The sequence below is a fragment of the Colossoma macropomum genome, unplaced genomic scaffold (assembly GCF_904425465.1).
Source record: "Colossoma macropomum unplaced genomic scaffold, Colossoma_macropomum, whole genome shotgun sequence".
In the NCBI taxonomy this organism is placed as follows: domain Eukaryota; kingdom Metazoa; phylum Chordata; class Actinopteri; order Characiformes; family Serrasalmidae; genus Colossoma; species Colossoma macropomum.
The window spans coordinates 30,541,516-30,559,845 of record NW_023494804.1 but is presented as its reverse complement, the minus strand read 5'-3'; the positions used below and the strand labels follow the sequence as shown (position 1 = coordinate 30,559,845).

Sequence of the window (18,330 nt, the reverse complement as noted above, 5' to 3'; positions counted from 1 at the left end):
ATGACAAAATTGAAGATGCAAGGGTTTTGGTCCGACAGCAGCGAAGACCAAAAACAAACAAGATTGGCAGCATGTTGCTCAGTATGTTGATGGAGTTCTGGTTTTGAAGTCAAAGCGTCTGTGCCTGCTTTGAGAAGGGGCGGTTGCCTTGGAGAGCCAGTTTGGTTGTTTATGAATGAGTGAGTGACGTCTGTGTGTGGGGGAGCCTGGCTGTGTCTGCATGTTTGTATGCAGGACACAGCAACACAGGGGATGGTTTCCCTCACAATGGCCCAACGTCATTCCATTCACTCTCATCCTCACAACATAGCAACATCAAGAATACCAGGCGTCTCCGCACAGCCGAATGGGGCGACCGCGGCAATGTTTTTCACATTTTCACTTTGTTCTTTTATAAATGTCTGTCAACTGCTTTTTGAGTGCATGGCTTAAATGTGTGTGTGTGTGTGTGTGTGTGTGTGTGTGAGTGTGTGTGTGTGTGTGTGTGTGTGTACGTGATGTGCGTGCAGGCATGTACAGGCACAGAGGAAAATTTGTCATGTTGAGGGAAATATTTACCCTTTACGCTATGTTCTCTCTGAAAGGTAGAGTGTGCCCACATGACTCTTTGTGTGTGTGTGTGTGTGTGTGTGTGTGTGTGTGTGTGTGTGTGTGTGTGTGTGTGTGTGTGTCTGTCTGTGTAAGTGTGCACTGTGAACTGACCCTCAGGGGCTGAAATAACACAGCGGAGGTCTATATTTGTCAGTGTTATTCATATAATCATGTGTCATTTAGATACTAGTCCAGATATATTACAGTACATTAATGCATACTGGTTATTTACTACTTGCCTAATTTTTCTATTATTAGGACACTCATGGCATCAGTCAAAAGACTGGACAGACCTAAAGTCGTGTACTAAAGTTTGAAGACCCTTGGTCAAATTACGTGTTGTTGAAAGTGAAATTAGGGTAAGAAACACCTGTATATATCTGTAAGTTTTAGTGCTCAATTTATATTTATTTATTTGCTTCTGCTGAGTTTAACATGTTGAAAAACATTAAAAGAAAATGTACCAGAACTTTTGCACAGGTTATATTTTATATGTAGTTTTCTTCCCAATACTTAAAGTTCAGCAAATAAACAGTAATTGTGCATTGAAATGTGCAGAAATGTGTTCTCTGTCGAGGATGTGCACCTTTGCTTCCTCTTAGAAAATCAGAAATACTTTTGATTTTGACCTGGGTGCCCAAACTTTGCATAAGACTGTACTTACAGAAAGGTTTTATAGGTTTTATAGAAAGGTACTTACAAAAACTGTTTTCACGTTACATCGCTCAAATCCGATCTCTCTGACACGATGGTTCACACTCGTTTAGCTAAGTGACTCAAATCTGTCATTAATGTGAACCGGCGTTCGAAATGACCCTCATGAGCACATCCTACTCAGTAACGTCACGTGAATGAATCACGTTCATCATCAGCACAAACTAACGAGCAGAACGAGCTTCGCTGAGAAGATAATTAACTCTGATCAGCTCTCAGCTTCATTATTAGAGCGACACGAAGGAGAAAAAAGGTGAGATGAGCTGCTCTTCCACCGTTTACAGGCTTTAGCTTCTGTTCAGCGCTGCTGCCATGGTAACGCTGAATGATGGCGCACGCGCAGTGGAAAAAATGAATTCCGGTCTGAGCATCACATTAAGGTCGCATGGCCACGAATCGGATACGTATCCGATCTAGGACCACATATGAAAGTGGATCAGGTCAGATTTGAAAAGATCAGATCTGTGTGTCCACACAGCCCTGAAAACATCAGATCTGAGTCACATTAGGGCAAAAAATCGGATTTGGGCCACTTCAACCTGGTAATGTGAAACATAGACTTAATTTTTAGCTTCTTAGATTTCAGAGCCCCTCCTTTGCTTTGATGCAACTTAGTGCACTCTTGGCATTTTTTCAACCAGTGTTATGAAGCAGAGCACTTGTTGACTGTTGAAAACTTTGTAATGTAAAAAATAAATAAGTAAACCAGTTTCTTGGAAATATATTCACACAAAGGCGACATCCTCACAGTTTGTGCCTTAGAAAAAATGTCATCATTTAAGCAAAAGTTTTTAGATCCAGCTGTCTTAATAATTATCAAAAGCAGATAAAAACATACTTGTGTTCAAACTTTTGACAGCTACTGTATCTACAATCCTGAGCCTGCCAGGAAAGCCAGAGAGCCACGTGTGAAACTCACCAGGTGCTCTAACCCCCACCCCCTTTATGCGTTCTCTCTCTTTACCCCCCTCTCTCACCCTCCCTCCCCTACCCTTCCTGTGCCTCTCTCTTTATGAAAGAGTCTCCTCCCCCGCTGAATGTACAAAATGTAAACACGCTTGTGCCTGTGCAACTCACATAGCACAGGTGGTCTCACGAACGGGAGCATTGAAGGTCTACGTTTTTGGCGAGGAAGTGCCATTTTTGAGGCAGCGCAGAGCACCTTCTTATCATCTTCTTGGGCTTCTGATTATTCAGGTAAGCAGTTCTCAACTCAACCAGTTCTGGTCTTCTCTTAGTCATCATTATTGGAATGTGCTTTATGAATGGAGGTTAAAATTTGTGTTTGACTTCACTTGCATTTGTTTTTTAGTTCTCTATTTGGTGTTGAAAGATGCAGATTCAGGGCAGCAGTGCTATAATTAAATGCTCTTGGCAGTCCATAACTCGTAGGTCTATCTTGCTGGTGTAGCCAGACACTGTAGCTGATTTGTTGCCTCACGCAATTACAATTTTAATTCCATGATTAGTTTCTGACTACACTGCCACTCTTGCACAGTGGGGTCCAAAAGTCTGAGACTACATTAAAAAAAGCTGGATTTTTTCCTTTAAACCTGGAAATAAACAACAGAAAGTTTTAGAATTTTGAAAATATTAGAACAGAGAAAAATTGCAAACATTAAAATGAAGACGAAACGTTTAAGTTTCTGCCCTATTTGTAGGTCACTATTCAAATTTAATGCATGTTTGTGATATTGACCGTGTAGAGGCTTTTTTCAGATGCTGCTACTCATCAGAGGCTTTTGCACAAATTTAGAGAGTCCTTGCCAGCTTGAGTGTACATTGCCATTATAGCAAAAAGGGGAGACACCAAACTCTAGGAAATTGTAAAATTCATTTTCAAATTTCACAATTTCTACTTTTCTACTTTTTTGTTATGCTAATAATGTGATTTGTAATGAAAAACTTTACATTAATAAGAAAGTAATGCAAAATAGAAACATTTTCAGTCTGACTTTTGGAGCCCACTGCATTTTATCAGCTGAAAATATCCAAATGCATTATCATGCAAGGTATGATATGCAGGTGTCACTGTGGTACAGATTTTACTGCATAATTAACAGAACTGATGGTAACAAAACGACTTCTAATATCCAGGCTTGAGAGCAAGTACTGATGCCAGAATTACTAGGATGTATAGAGTTTTTAATACATGTTCAAACAGACAGTAAATTCAGTGTAACTGATCTTTACAATTAATTTTAAGTTACCACCATTAATTATGTAATTATGAAAGTGAAGAAGTGAAATGTGGGCCTTGCATTTTGTTCAGGACCTTCATGATCTTTGTTTTCAGGTTCACGACTGTCAAAGAACGGAGGAGTCCTTGATTTCCTAAAGGCTCTGTGAACATGTGATTTGTGTAGGTCTGCTGGGAGAACTGAACGTTGATAGTCATGTATGGCTTTAGTGGTCCTGTGGTGACCCTTCCACTTCACCAGAGCTCTCGGACACTGTCGAGGTCAGCATCCAGGCCCCATAGCCACCTGGACGAGGAAGCTTTGGTGCTGTCCGTCCCACTCGGTTTCCAGACTGTGGGCTCTAGACCATTCTGGCACTCTGCCAAGCTGTGTGGCTTAACAGAGTGTTCCTGGACGTGCTGCTGTCCTGCAGCGCGGCCTCTTTGCCCAGGCCCTGACCAGCACGTGAGCCAGGTAGAGGCTCCACAGCCACTGCCCCGCGTTGTGAAGCACAAGCCCAGCTCAATTGTGTTCTCAGACAAGAGCAAATCAGCACAGCACAATGAGCTTATCAGGTCTGAATGCAGACTCTTCGACAGCAAGGGTTCAGATAGAGAGGCATCCTTGGGGCAGTGTGACAAAGATAACAATGGTGATGACGTAGACGACGATGATTATGGCGTTTGTCTTGAACTGCAAAGACAGTTCTTCATCAGCCACAGCCGGAGAGACAAAAACAAAGCCAGGTTAAAAATGACGGGATCAAAATTGGGGCCTTCACACGCTTCTGTGAGAACAGTCCAAGAGGCCTCCAGCAGTACTATAGCTGAAGAGGAGGGGGTCACAGTCAGCAGTGAAAAGGTGAGAACTTAGTGCAGCTAAATTTCTATACATTGCAAAAGCATTTTGTTGCACTCCTTCCGGCTTGCTGTTCTTGGCATGGTTTGTCATGGCCATGGCTCCTAGATACCTGTGATTGCACACATTTCCTAGTGAAAACTATTAGCCACGTTGTCAATTATTATGTTAAATTGTAATGCTGTAATTGTTATTTTGACTGAATGCCAACGTGGTATTCGAAACTTGTTTAGTAAGTTACATTTCCTGCCACTTCCCCTAATTAACCACTTCAATTCTGAGGCTTTTAAATTCTTTTCAGAAGTGCTTTGAATGTCATTGAGTGCGTAAACGTGCACTCAATAATCTGATCATGACCGGTTTTCTCCAGTTACCCGATTATTCAAATGGTCATGTAAACATCATACTCCAATCTAGAAATCCGATTAAGAAGTCTGATAAAAGAGAGCTGGACTTTAGCTCAGTAATCAGATTTCTCAGTGCATGTAAACTCTTACTCTGATTTCTATCAGATATCTCAGTCCGCATGCGCAAGATCAGACGCTGGATGTCACGAAATGGCAGCAAAAGACTTTTGGAGCGGCGCTGAAACCAAACACAAAATAAAGGATTTAAAATTTCTTCATCTTCTAGATGATGTATGTTCATATTTTCAGGTAAAGCAGCGCGATATTAAAAAAAAAGCCACATTTGTGTTTTACATTACGTTTGCGTCACGTTTTCTTCTGTAAGTCAATTGGCTGGTTGCAAAGCAGAAATCTGATTACTGTCTGACTCATGTAGACCCAGAAATAATGCCTGCTCATGATTTCCTGCTTATGATGATATGTTGCCTAAACCTGTATATATGGTTCAGCTTTAATGGTGCCTTTACAGATGTGCACGTCGCCATGCCATGTGCACTAATGCCCCCTATACCATCATGAATACTGGCTTTTGAACTGTGTCTTTAGCCTGGAGGACATGATTTCCAAAAAGATTTTCAAATGTTGATTCGTCGGACCACAGGACACTTTTCTACTTCCTCTCAGTCCGTTTTAAATGAGCTTAGGCCCAGAGAAGGTGGCGGCGTCTCTGCATCCTGTTTCTTCTTTGCGTTTTAGAGTTTATAATTTATCTAGATTTATCTATTTATCTAGTTATATTCATCATGTATTATTGCACTATTTGATCGTGCAGTCTTTTACAGAGTGGTGAACCCCTCCCCATCTTTACTTCTGAAAGAAACAGCCTCTCTGAGATGCTTTTTTATCCCCATAATGTTACTGATCTGTTGCCAATCAACCACCAGGTGTTTTTTTTTAGCATTACACAACTTTACTAGCTTTTTGTTGTCCCTCTCCCAACTTTTTTGGAATGTGTTGTTGGCATCAAATCCTAAATGCTTATGTATTTTTCAAAAAACAATAACATTTCTCAGTTTCGACGTTGGATATGTTGTCTTTGTACTGTTAAATATAGGGTTAAAATGATTTGCACATCATTGCATTTTGTTTTTATTTACATTTTGCGTCATCTTATTTACATTTTATTTACATCATCGTCCCAACTTTTTTGGAAATGGGGGTTGTACAATTTGCACTAGTGAAGTTATTACAGGCGCTGCCTTTCATTTCTTGTAAACTGAACACAGCCATATAAAGCTATGAATCTACAAATCTGACTTCTTGAACTGCAGTTTGGCATTTTGCCATAAGCATCAACATCTAATGATCTTATTCTTTGTTGATCTGGATCAGGGGTGTTAGAGCACAAAAAAAACAAGATTGTGCGGTGCAGGTGGACTACAGGATGGAACTGGAAGCCACTGGCGCACATCAGATTGTTTGTTATCATGTATGTAGGGCACCACTAGAGGGCACTGTTTGTACACTGTTCTGAGCTTCCATATCTGAGGTCATAACTGCTAGTGATGTGCATAATTCACATAGGACCTCTGCAAGAATTCCTGTTTATTAGATTCTGATCACTGTAAAGCAGGCAGGTGTCCAGTTGTTAAATGTGAATTAGTGAGGTGTGCTAAGGCATAACACAGTAAAGTGTGAACTGAAGGAGATTGAAAGTGTTCTATCATTTGGCAAAGGCGTGCTCAGCTTCCATCCATTCCTCTGGAGAGAGCCCTGGCATTCACTTCTCCCAGCATGCACTGCAGCTGTGTGTTATGAATTTTGCATGATCTCTCTCTCTCTCCCTCTCTCTCTCTCTCTCTCTCTCTCTCTCTCTCTCTCTCTCTCGCTCTCGTTTTCCCTCCCTTTCTGTCTCTGTCACTCGCTTACTTTCTCTCCTTCTCTTGCCACCTGTCGGACCAGCTCAGAGATGCTGGCGAGCTCTTAAAGACCTTTATTTATCCCTCACATTGTCAGTGTATGACTAGGTGTCTGTGCATGTCTGTGTGAGCGGTACTTAACGTTTTAATGTACCATTAGACTGGCAGGTCAGGAGTGAATTAAGTCTTTTGTGCCTCAGTCAGTGATTTTGAACCTTTGTTGTGATGTTTAAGGGACCATACGCTACCGTTGTTTGAAGTCACTTGTTATTATACAGTGTTGTTATTTATTATTTATTTATTGTTTTAAGTGTTGAAAGCAGTTTCGGTACTGACTTGTGACAGTTAGCAACACTCTGTTTTGCACTAAACCATGAACATTTTTCTTGCTTAAACACCGTTTCAGAATAATTTGCTTCCAGAATTCTTTTATTCATTTCTCACTCAACCATCACTGCTGTCGGAAGAAAACCTTCTATCTCCATTTTTGTCATTTTTCAGTTTTGACATAATTTGAAAATGCCTGCTCTTTACATTGTATATAAATTTTCTTTTGGTATTGTAGATCTGGTTGGTTTGGTTTTGGATTGTAGATGTGTGTCTGTCATTGAGACATTTTCCCAGGCTTTGATGAAGCCTTAAAATGGCTTTCAGCGGAAAAGCCTAAATCTTGTTGACTGCTTTTGGAATGTGGTCCAAGACTAAATTTAAAACTGGCCCATTGTCTCTTAGTGCTGACTGTTCACTGGCATGTGGTTTTGACTGAAGGAATTGCCAAGCAGTCCTAGGAGTCAGTATATAGGCTTCATTCATTCAGAATTACAGCAACAAACTTAGGATGCTCCTCAGGCTTAGAACCAAGGGCTGCTGATTTTGGCCCTCACAGTTTTACTGGCAGGAAGTATTCAAGTGGCTCTGCTGCTGGCAGTGGTGAAACCCTGTGAATGCCCTTATGTGGGGAAGGGAAAGAGAAGTGATGTTAGTGCAGCAGTGACAGAGAGAGGCTTTTAACTTTTAACAAGGAATTTTTTTGCATACTTGAATGGTTGAGATGTAAACAAAGTCATTCACAGTGGTTTGATGCGAAATAGTGCATTGTAGAGAAACTTACCCACAGATTTCTTTACAGTTGCGGAGATAGTAAAGTCCACAAAACTAATATAGCCATTTTACTTACTTTCCTAAACAACCAGTGAACCCTACACGCGTCTCCTGAGTTTTAAAAACAGCGACGCAAATCACGCATCACGTTGACCGTCAGGACTTGTCCTGTGTCTCCAGAGTGACTCTGTGGAGATTTTAGCCATGATTCAGTCAGTAATCTAGTTCAGAAAACCACGGTTCAGATCCTGTTTACCTCCATTTAAAAGGCCATTTAAAACCCCAGTACAAAACTTTCCATCGTGTCTCAAATAGTCCTCTGATTGACTCAGACTCTGAGTTTAGTGCTGTTAATCAGACATTTACAAAAACAGCTCAAGTGCAGTCACATGAAAAAACGCGAAAAAGGATATAAAATGGCCTTGTCCCATTCAACACAATGAGTGCACTTTCCCTCAAAATCACACAAACAGGCCCTAAAACACATTTTAACAGATAAATAACAATAAATATGACCAATATTATTATAAAATCCATATAATTAAGCTCTGTCTTTAAGTTTACATTGAAATCGAGTATTAAAAATATCTGATATTAAATATGCAGCTCAATTTGTAATTAAAAATAAAGCCAGTCTTGCTGTGTATCAGAGTTTTAGCACTGAGCACGAATCCAAGAAGACAGACAATCAATAAAAACATGTCCGCCTTATGCTAATTGTTTATTTTTGCTCATAATAACCAACTGAATGAATCACCATTAAAATTATTGCACTCCAGACTAACAATTTATGAAAAGGTTTCTGAGGTGCAACTTGTTTTCAAGATCTCTATAAGCAAAAAGTTACAAAATTTTGCAGGAGCTAGGTAAATTTCTGATCAGAAATGACCCAAATTCATAAAGATATCAAATTTCTGTTAGCATGTACATGTCAAACAATGGCATATTTGAGTAGCCCAGGGTCTCCTGAGTAACTTATGGCCTGTATGACTGTCTCACATAAATACTTTATAATTGTAATTGTAATTGACCCAAAAAAGTTCCCCAAAATGTCTGGTTCCTATCACCACCACTGTGAACAATTCTGACTTGGTATGTTTCTCTACAGCAGCGCATTTCATATCCACTGTGAGTCACTATGTTAATGGTTTAATTGCAGTTTCAAAGAATCAGTGGAATTTCCCTGTTAAGGCCCTTTATATAACTAACATTTAGAAAAAAAAAGCTATCCATTCATTAAGGAGAAAATGAATCCGAGAAAGAGAAGCTCGCCAGTTAAACCGTGATACAAAAGTTCATTGACAGAAAAGAAAAACAGAAAAAAACAGAAATGGTAGATCATAAAAGTGCTTTGATTAAAAATCTAGTTCAGTTCTAAGGCATTCCACTAAGGCTTGGAGCAATTTTACAACATCTGTGTCCTTCTCTTTAGACATCAATCTGAAAGATTTACACATTGTTAGCTTCACTTGTACCAGTAAATATAATCCCAACAATAGAAACCAGTCAGAAAAGGAATGAAATAAAGGGAGACAGATGAGTTATTTTTGATGAGAGGAAGAGAGAGAGATGTGCAGGCCTCCATAAGTTTACTCTTTAACATCAGCGATCAGTGACCTACTCCCTACAGGCTCGGCACTTCCAGGAACTGAGCAAATAGCTTTGTGCTATGCTTTGTGCTTTGGTCTTCTTGGCTGTCCCAGGCCCCTGGACGTCACTCTCAGCCTCACAGGGGTCTCTTTGAGCTGCTTCTCCAAGAAATTCCCCCCAGTCCACCCCAGTAATGGCAACAATTACCAAAAAAGAGCCTCCATTTACTGCCTGGCGACGAAGCCACTTCCTGCTAGTTTACGACCCCAGATTTGCAGCCTTCTAAACACAGCTCTAGTGTGTGTTTGCAAGGCGAGGAGCTATTTTTACTCACTGGAGGCTGGGAGAAAGTGCAGCATGCATGGAGTGATGGAATTTCTTCAGCTATGAATGGCACAGAGTCATGCTCCCACAGACAGACAGACCCTCACTGACACGCATGAGTGCAAGCACACTTAGACACACACGCTCACACAGAACTACTGAAGTGCTTTTAGCATTCATAAAATGTTGATGAGACTCTGTGCTCAGCTCTCCGAGCATAATGTAGCCAATAATTTATTGGTGTCATTTTAAATATAGAACTGAAGCTTGTAAAGCAGTTAAATGACAATAAATAAGAGCCACAGCATGAACCCCACTAACACTCGGATCACTTAATCAACTTTTTTTCTTTCCTGAAATCGTTTAATTGATTTTCTTACTGTATTCACTCCCTATTTATCCTCTTATTCTCCAGGGTATATTTTGGTTGTCCATCTGAATTTACATGACCAAATCGTAAGGCAAATTATTCAGTAACTGCATGAAATAAATATAATTTTTTTTTAAATTTATTTATTTTTATTTATTTTTTTTTGTGAAGGTTTCCCTCAAATTAACAGAACATGTGTTTTATGCTACACATATTGCTATATGCTTACAATTTACTGCTGAAAGCCAAAAATCTGAGACGCTCTTTATATTATTTTATAAAAACATTTTTTACAGAGCAGATCACTGAAGAGACGCCATCTGTTTATAGTTTATAGCCCAGATTTGTGGAAAAATGGGTTGACTTTCAGTAGAAAAAAAAAATTGTGAGTTCAGCTTCTTTTATTATAAGGGTTTAAAATTACATCACCCATCTATTTGACTGGAGAGAAGACAGTTACAGCTCTCATACGACCCCCACCTTTAGAATGTGGCTTATGAAATATGAAAGTTATGAAGAATATGATGAAGTGCATTTTGGAACCACCAGTGGTCTCAAGGAGTTGAAGAGGTTAAACACTTAAGCTGTATTTACATTTGTTCACATGATTAGGTTCACTATATAGGCTCATCTGTTGACATGCAGCTTGTCAACAACCCCCTACCCTGTTAATCAGTTGTCAGTTTCTGACCACAGGACAGCTGACAGCTGATAAAAAGACATTATTTGTCTCAACAAAGCAGTGACCTTGACACGGTAGTAGGATGGTGGTATATGTGGCATGAATATCAGGCACAGTGGTTTTGCTGGGGTTTTACACGTCTGTGTCACTGCTAGTTTGAGAGTGGACCGCCACCCAAAAATATCCATCCAAGAGTGGCTGTGTGGTCAGAATCTGTCTGCTGATGAAGGGCTAGAGAATGGCTAACGCAAATTGTGTATGACAGATACGGGCAGCAATCTCGAACTATAGGTCCCACACTATACAGGGTGTTTCTCATAGTGGCTGGTGACTGTAACCCCCATTCTTTTTCTTCTCTTTGTTTCAGGTCCAGTCTAGAGAGTCTGTAACTATGCTGATTAGGAAGTTTGATCAACTTAGCCTGCACATCCAGGAAGCATCACTCTCTAGGTCCTTTGTTCGGGACAAGCCCTGCCATACCTCAGCAGAACTCTGGGACATGCCCTCCTCTGATTCAGACAGAAACTTCCCCACCTACAGTCCCAATGACCATGTGAGTGGTGTTTATCAGGCTTTGCAGTTTCTAAACATTCCCCACAATGTTGTAGAAATTTACTAGGATGACAGACATAAAGCTCATTATCATGCAGTACATGACCGGGAGAATAACTTTACATACACGCCTCAAAACCACATAAACCAGTCAGAATCATAAACTGAATAACCACTTTAGATTTTCAATTTTGAAAGTATGCTTTAATTTTAACTACTCACAAAAAAACAAATGAGCCATTTTCTCAGATGCTGTGCACGGTACCGTGTACAATGTGTGTGGATTAATGGATTTAGTCACGTAATCTAATTAACAGCATGACTAATGTGTTCCCTGGCCATACGATTTTGAAGTAGCATCCAAAATGACGGGCGGATCCCTGCCATGACACTCCATGCAGACCCTCAAAATGACTCATTTGTTCTTGTGGGTTTAGATCGCATAACCTCCAATGACAAGCTGGAAGTCCTTTAGCCGGACTGAGGAATGTGAAACGTGGTAAGAGGAGTATGATTCATGGGTTTGCACTGATGGCAAACCTTTTTAAAAGCCACACACAAATCAAGCTCTTAAGCAGCATTCGCAGTATCGTGGCTAAAAGGTTCTCGGCCATTTGCTTTTACCGTTTTTCTCGAACACTTTTGTCCATTCAGAAGTCATATTCTCACATCTGACACATGGGTCTAAACAGGCTTGTTGGCCAAAATAACACACTTTCTTTGCAAAATGGCCCACAACACAAAAAATGTGCTACTTAATCAAAGTTTTTTATCGAATACTGCAACTAACAATCAAGTGAGTAAATTAATCAATCACTAAACAACTTCCAAAAAACACAAAATACAGGTTTCAGTATGAGCCTGTTCAACCTTCTTTAGACCTACATGTCTGTGGCTGCTTACACTGTACTGTAAAAAATTCCAGAATGTGCTGAAGTCTAAGAAGATCACAGAGTGGAATCGATTTTTTTTCCTTAATAGTTTTACCAGAAAATACAGTAGTAAGTTTTGAACACCCCTGGTCAAATTGTCAAATTCCGTGTTTTGTTGATCTTCTAAGTAAAAATCAGTTAAGAAATTTTTACAGTTTCAGGAATATATTTACTTTCAATGTATTTAAGTGCAGATTATACAGAGTTTAATTTAGTGGACAAATCTACAATGTGAAATAACGTTTTCCCATACATGTTAAATTCAGTAAATAAACACTATTCATATATTCAAATGTGCGGATTTTTCCTGTAGAGAGAATATGTTAATTTATTCTCACTTAGAAAATCAACAAAGCATGTATTTTAACCTGGAATGCCCAAATTTTTGCAAACACTCCCATGCAAAAATACTAATGATCTCACTAATGATTTTGACCTGCTCAAAGTCCAGATTTGAACCCTATAGAAAATACTTGGTCACACATTAAACACAAACGGGCTTGGCAGTGTTTTTAACTGTTTGAAGCCATCAGTGCTGAGTGTGCAACACTGACGTGATGGTGGTGTGTTAGTGTGTGTTGCGCTGGTCTGAGTGGATCAGACACAGCAGTGCTGCTGGAGTTTTTAAACACCTCAGTGTCACTGCTGGACTGAGAATAGTCCACCAACCAAAAATATCCAGCCAACAGTGTCCTGTGGGCAGCGTCCTGTGACTACTGATGAAGGACTAGAGGATGACCAACACAAACTGTGTAGCAGCAGATATCGTCTCTGACTTTACATCTACAAGGTGGACTGACAAGGTAGGAGTGTCTAACAGAGTGGACAGTGAGTGGACACAGTGTTTAAAAACTCCAGCAGCACTGCTGTGACTGATCTACTCGTACCAGCACAACACACACTAACACACCTCCACCACGTCAGTGTTACTGCAGTGCTGAGAATGATCCACCACCCAAATAGTACCTGCTCTGTGAGGGTCCATGGGGGTCCTGACCACTGAAGAACAGGGTAAAAGGGTGCTAACAAAGTATCAGAGAAACAGATGGACTACAGTCTGTAACTGTAGAACTACAAAGTGCACCTATATAGTAAGTGGAGCTGATAAAATGGACAATGAGCGTAGAAACAAGGAGGTGGTCAGAATGTTATGCCTGATCTGTGTACCCAGGTTATAGTAATAAGGACTGAATCTTTCACAGGTCTTTAATATAAAGCTAGGTAGCGTTTTTTATAGCGGGCATCCTGCATGACTTATTGGTGCCGACAGAAACACATAAATATATTTCCAGACACCAGTTCAGCATTTATATGCAGCCAGCATATGGGCCATGGAATGTGTTGCCATGCATGGCCCCACTCCCTCCAATTAATCTGGGTTTGTATTAATTAGGGATAATTGTTTTAGAGAAAACCTGTTGTTATTTTTCCATAATAAAAATGCTTTTTGTTAATTTGGTTGGCAGCCTATGCCATCTGGCCTGCAGCTGAAAACTCTGCTATTTCTGCTCAGGGAAAAAGCTAATGTGGTCTGTGTGCTGCCAATCTGGCAACCTAACCCTGCACAGAGTCTTAGAGTTGTAGGTTGTTGAACCAAAGACTTTTTGCTCAGTAAGCTACATAAAAAAAATTTGGGTCTGAACATACTGACTAAAATTAAATGTGTGTGTTTGTGTGTGTGTGTGTGTGTGTGTGTGTGTGTGAATAGTGTATACACACACAGACACACACACAAACTCTTTTCCTTTTAGTGAATATGTATATGTATGGCATGCTGCCCAGACAAGAGACACACCCACAGGATTCAGTGTTGTCTCCACCAAAGATAATTAGCTCTTGCTAATTTAAGATCTAGTTTCTCATTCTATTAGTCTGTAATAACATGTTTATTCCTGAAAATGACATATTTTAAACATAAAGAAAAGGCCTCTGAGTTGGCCTCTGAGTAAGATGGCATTATCAAATGTCATTGTTCATTTTGACTAGATGGGGCGTTTACAGTAAGCACTTCCATTTGGTCTTGTGGTATTTTCATGCCACAGTTGCCTTTTACAGCATCAAAACCACTCATAAATCCATATGTCTTCATGCCTACCTCTGCAGTGGTGTCTCTGTAAGTGGATACTGGGGAAGACCACCCGCTAGCTCTGCTGCTTAGCATTGATGTGGAGTACTGTACGCCTATAGAGAGCGTGGGATGATGCTGAAGGACTGAGACGCCTGCTATGTGTCCGTGTCTCTGGGCATGTTGTCGTTTGTTGTGGTGCTCTGAAAGCGTGAGTGGCAGCGTGAGGATGCGCAGACTGGGCCTGAACCCAGCCGGACATTCCTCACAAGCCGAGAGGGAGCTGGGGAGACAGGCGGCCATTGTGCAGAGGGTAAGGGGTGCCCGGGGCCGGGTGAGGGAGACTTAAAGGGTGCTCAAAAGAAAAAAGCTTGTTTTGAACCCCACCCCCCACCCTCTAAGACCTTCCACGCACCCATGCCACACAAATAGCAGGCTTACATCACTCTCTGAATTGGCTTTAGTGAAAGAGGGAACAAAGGTGATCTTTTTCGATGAGGGTGTTCCTTCCCGCCTCCAGCAGTGTGGGTGACGTCTATGTTCCAGTGGGGCACTGCACTATAGTCCACATTAGAGCACAACAGCACCCAGCGGGAAAACAACCACAGGGATGCAGGAGGTTACACATAGGCTCGTTAGGGAGGAACCAGAAAGTTAAGAGTATGAGCATCCTTTCTTCGGTTTTCTTTCAGAGCGCCTGACAGGTACGCAGACTGGCGGGTACACAGGATGCTCACTGCCACGCTCGACAGAGTCCACTTTGTGCGGTGTGTCAGCAGAGAGTGACCTGGGTTGGATGCTTGGCAGATTTCTGCTCCAGCTCACTGCTGTGCTTGTGTTTGACAGGCTGCTCGTAACCCAAAGCCGGCTGGGGTTGGAGCTGTGTGTCAGAACCATCGCATTTCAAGAGGTCCAAACGGTATGGAATGCCACCTCTCGTCACTTAGAGAGAGCAGTGCTCATCTTCACAGCAAGGTAAGGGTCCATGCCCCCTATTGTCCCTGATAATTTATAACTATGGTGTGTTTTATTGTTTGTTTGGTTTTGCTGCAAAATCATCTACTTTGAAAACATAATACATGGAATATACTTGGTTAAAATTATTTTCATGTGAATAAAATACACCGATCAGGCATAACATTATGACCACCTCCTTGTTTCTACGCTCACTGTCCATTTTATCAGCTCCACTTACTATATAGGTGCACTTTGTAGTTCTACAGTTACAGACTGTAGTCCATCTGTTTCTCTGATACTTTGTTAGCCCCCTTTTACCCTGTTCTTCAGTGGTCAGGACCCCCATGGACCCTCACAGAGCAGGTACTATTTGGGTGGTGGATCATTCTCAGCACTGCAGTAACACTGACGTGGTGGTGGTGTGGTAGTGTGTGTTGTGCTGGTACAAGTGGATCAGACACAGCAGTGCTACAAGGAGGTGCTCATAATGTTATGCCTGATCGGTGTATATCGTCATCATTATTGCCAAAAGTAAATGAAGTGAAAGAAAGAAGTGTTTTGATTGATTCATGTGGAAATGATGTGCACGTTTGATTTAGGTAACCAACTTCACCACTTTTCCTACTTTAGTGTATCGTCTGCAGTTCATGACTGCAGTGCAGTCCAGTCAACACCTTAATAGGTAGCCCTGAAGTAATTCAGATATGTTTATTTTGTAACAAAAGTTATGTTTTTAAACATAACCTACACCCATCTGTTCTGTCTTAATTTATATTTGAACTCTTGGTTTTATGAATCCTAGGAAAAAACCCTTCCGTTGGAAGTCTTGTAGATGCTTGCTTGCTGCTTATAGGCTTAAAAAAAAGAGGAAAAAACTTCAGACATTCTTTGTGAACCTTCTTTCATCAATTATATTGATGCATGTGGGCTGTACTGGTGCAGTGGACTGGTTGCTGGACTGGAGCTGAAATGCATCAAGGTCTCTGATAGAGGGTGAATCAGTGTCAGCGGCAAAATGGCACTCCATCATACTGTCACACCTCTGGCAATATCCCATCTATCTGCGTCAACAAGCATTTTTATTTGCGGAAAAAAGGTTTTCTTTTGCCTCGTTTGTACTGAGGGGTAAACGTCATTATCCCTGACAGCACAGCCCTGCTGTTCTGCATTGGAATAAAATGACGCAATGATAAAAGACAATGGTGTAACTGTTTTGAGGGTTGTTTGTGCTTGGGAACACTTGTCATTGTACTCCAACCCCTGGGGACCACAGGCTGCATGATACAGACAAAGTACTAGTATTGTGAATTTATTGCTATATATTGCAATATAGCAATGCAGACCTGTTTGCAGTTGTTGTACTTGTGAATTAATAGTAATTAGTAATAGTAACATGGCTATGGTTTGTCTGCTTTGTTTACACCAATAAAATTTACTTGTCATATTACAATAATCAAAACACTCACAGAAAGACTCATCATACTGGTCAGCATGCTCATAGCACACAGTGAGCATTATGATTAATTATAGGGCTCATTTGCATATCACAGTTTTCTCTAAATCAATGTAGAGGTCAATATCATGAGAATGGAAAAGCAAGCGATACACTGTACAGCCCTGTCCATTATCCTTGAGCTCCAGCACTTTTAGGAGATACACAAATACCCAGAGTTCACCTGTGTTTACATACAACCCTATGGCCTTGAATCACTGTTTCCCATGTCATTCTAACTATTTGATTTTCAGTGGGTGCACAGGTGTGGTGCAGGCTGTGTGTGTATGGCTCTGTACATCCTCCCATTTACTGAGTTCTTTGTCTATTCTTGTGGGTTTTTCGTTAACTATGTGAAGACATGCATGCCGTCCTCCTCTTTCTTCAGCAGTCTCTTTCTAGAGTCATGCCTCTCGTGGAGTTTCACTTCTTGATTGCTAAATTTAGTGAAGGTTTTTTGAGCACTCCCTTCTTGCTTCCTCTCAGAAAGAAGCAGCCTTCTCTGAAGGTCTTAGGAGTCCAGGCTCAGTATTATTATTTTCATTTTGCTATACTATTTATTAGGGATGCACTGTCGCTACAGGATGCGGAAACATTAGTTCACACCTTTATCACGTCCAGGTTAGATTACTGTAACGCTCTGCTTTCTGGTTGTTCCAGCCAAAACCTTAACAAGCTTCAGTTAGTCCAGAACTCTGCAGCCAGAGTTCTCAGCAGAACCAGGAAATTTGACCACATTAGCCCAATTTTGTGTACCTTACGTTGGTTGCCAGTTAAATTCCGCATTGAGTACAAAATTCTTCTGCTGACGTATAAAGCTCTGAATGGCCTTGATCCTCAGTACCTCAGTGACCTTATTTCCTACTATCAACCGACACGCCCACTTAGATCACAAGGTGCTGCTCATTATTAGTACCCAGAATAAATAAAGTTACGTCGGGGAGAGGAGCCTTTTCATACAAAGCCCCCCCAGCTTTGGAAGAGCCCACCAGTCTGTGTTCGGGACTCAGACACAGCCTGTATCTTTAAGTCTGTTAATTTGTTTTCCTAACTATCTGTCCCCCCTCCCCCCTACCCCCCCCTCTTCCCCCCTCCCCCTCTTTTTCCCTGAGCTGAGCGGCTGCCTGTCCTAAGAGGGTTTGACGTGACTGATGCGGCCGGCGCTCTGCACAGTGGTGTTAAACTGTATCCACTTATACTGTTTTGTGTCTGTGCTGTTATCCGGTGTCGACCAGAGGAGGACGGGTTCCCCTTTTGAATCTGGTTCCTCTCAAGGTTTCTTCCTCCTGTTGAGGGAGTTTTTCCGTGCCACTGTCGCCGAGGCTTGCTCACTGGGGGCGTGGACCCGGATTCTCTGTAAAGCTGCTTTGTGACAACATCTGTTGTAAAAGGCGCTATATAAATAAATTTGACTTGACTTGACCTGACTTGACTTGGATGCATCAAGCTGCTGTAGCACAGTTTCTCAGCATTTCTGCTCCGTACTTAGACGTGCAGCGTGCTGTTTTGAATAAAAGAGCATTATTGTAATTTGTCCATAGACAGAGCTGTCTGTAGTGGCTGCATGTGCAGTGTGAGCACCGGTATTGCAGCGTGGCTTTCGGACCAAGCATTTTAGTACAGTGTTAGCATATCAATTGTAGGTTTTGTCCATAC

General features: G+C 41.2%; 1 protein-coding gene across 1 annotated transcript in view; it reads left to right on the top strand.

Moving 5' to 3' along the window:
- Positions 1 to 4,098: 4,098 nt before the first annotated feature.
- The window catches only part of stard13a (StAR-related lipid transfer (START) domain containing 13a), a 125,516-nt gene continuing 111,284 nt past the window's right edge, over positions 4,099 to 18,330 (top strand). The window contains exons 1-3 of the mRNA XM_036594619.1: positions 4,099 to 4,346; positions 11,044 to 11,229; positions 15,072 to 15,200. Coding sequence (XP_036450512.1) covers positions 4,239 to 4,346; positions 11,044 to 11,229; positions 15,072 to 15,200 — 423 coding nt within the window. The 5' untranslated portion in view covers positions 4,099 to 4,238. The remainder of the gene's footprint in view (positions 4,347 to 11,043; positions 11,230 to 15,071; positions 15,201 to 18,330) is intronic.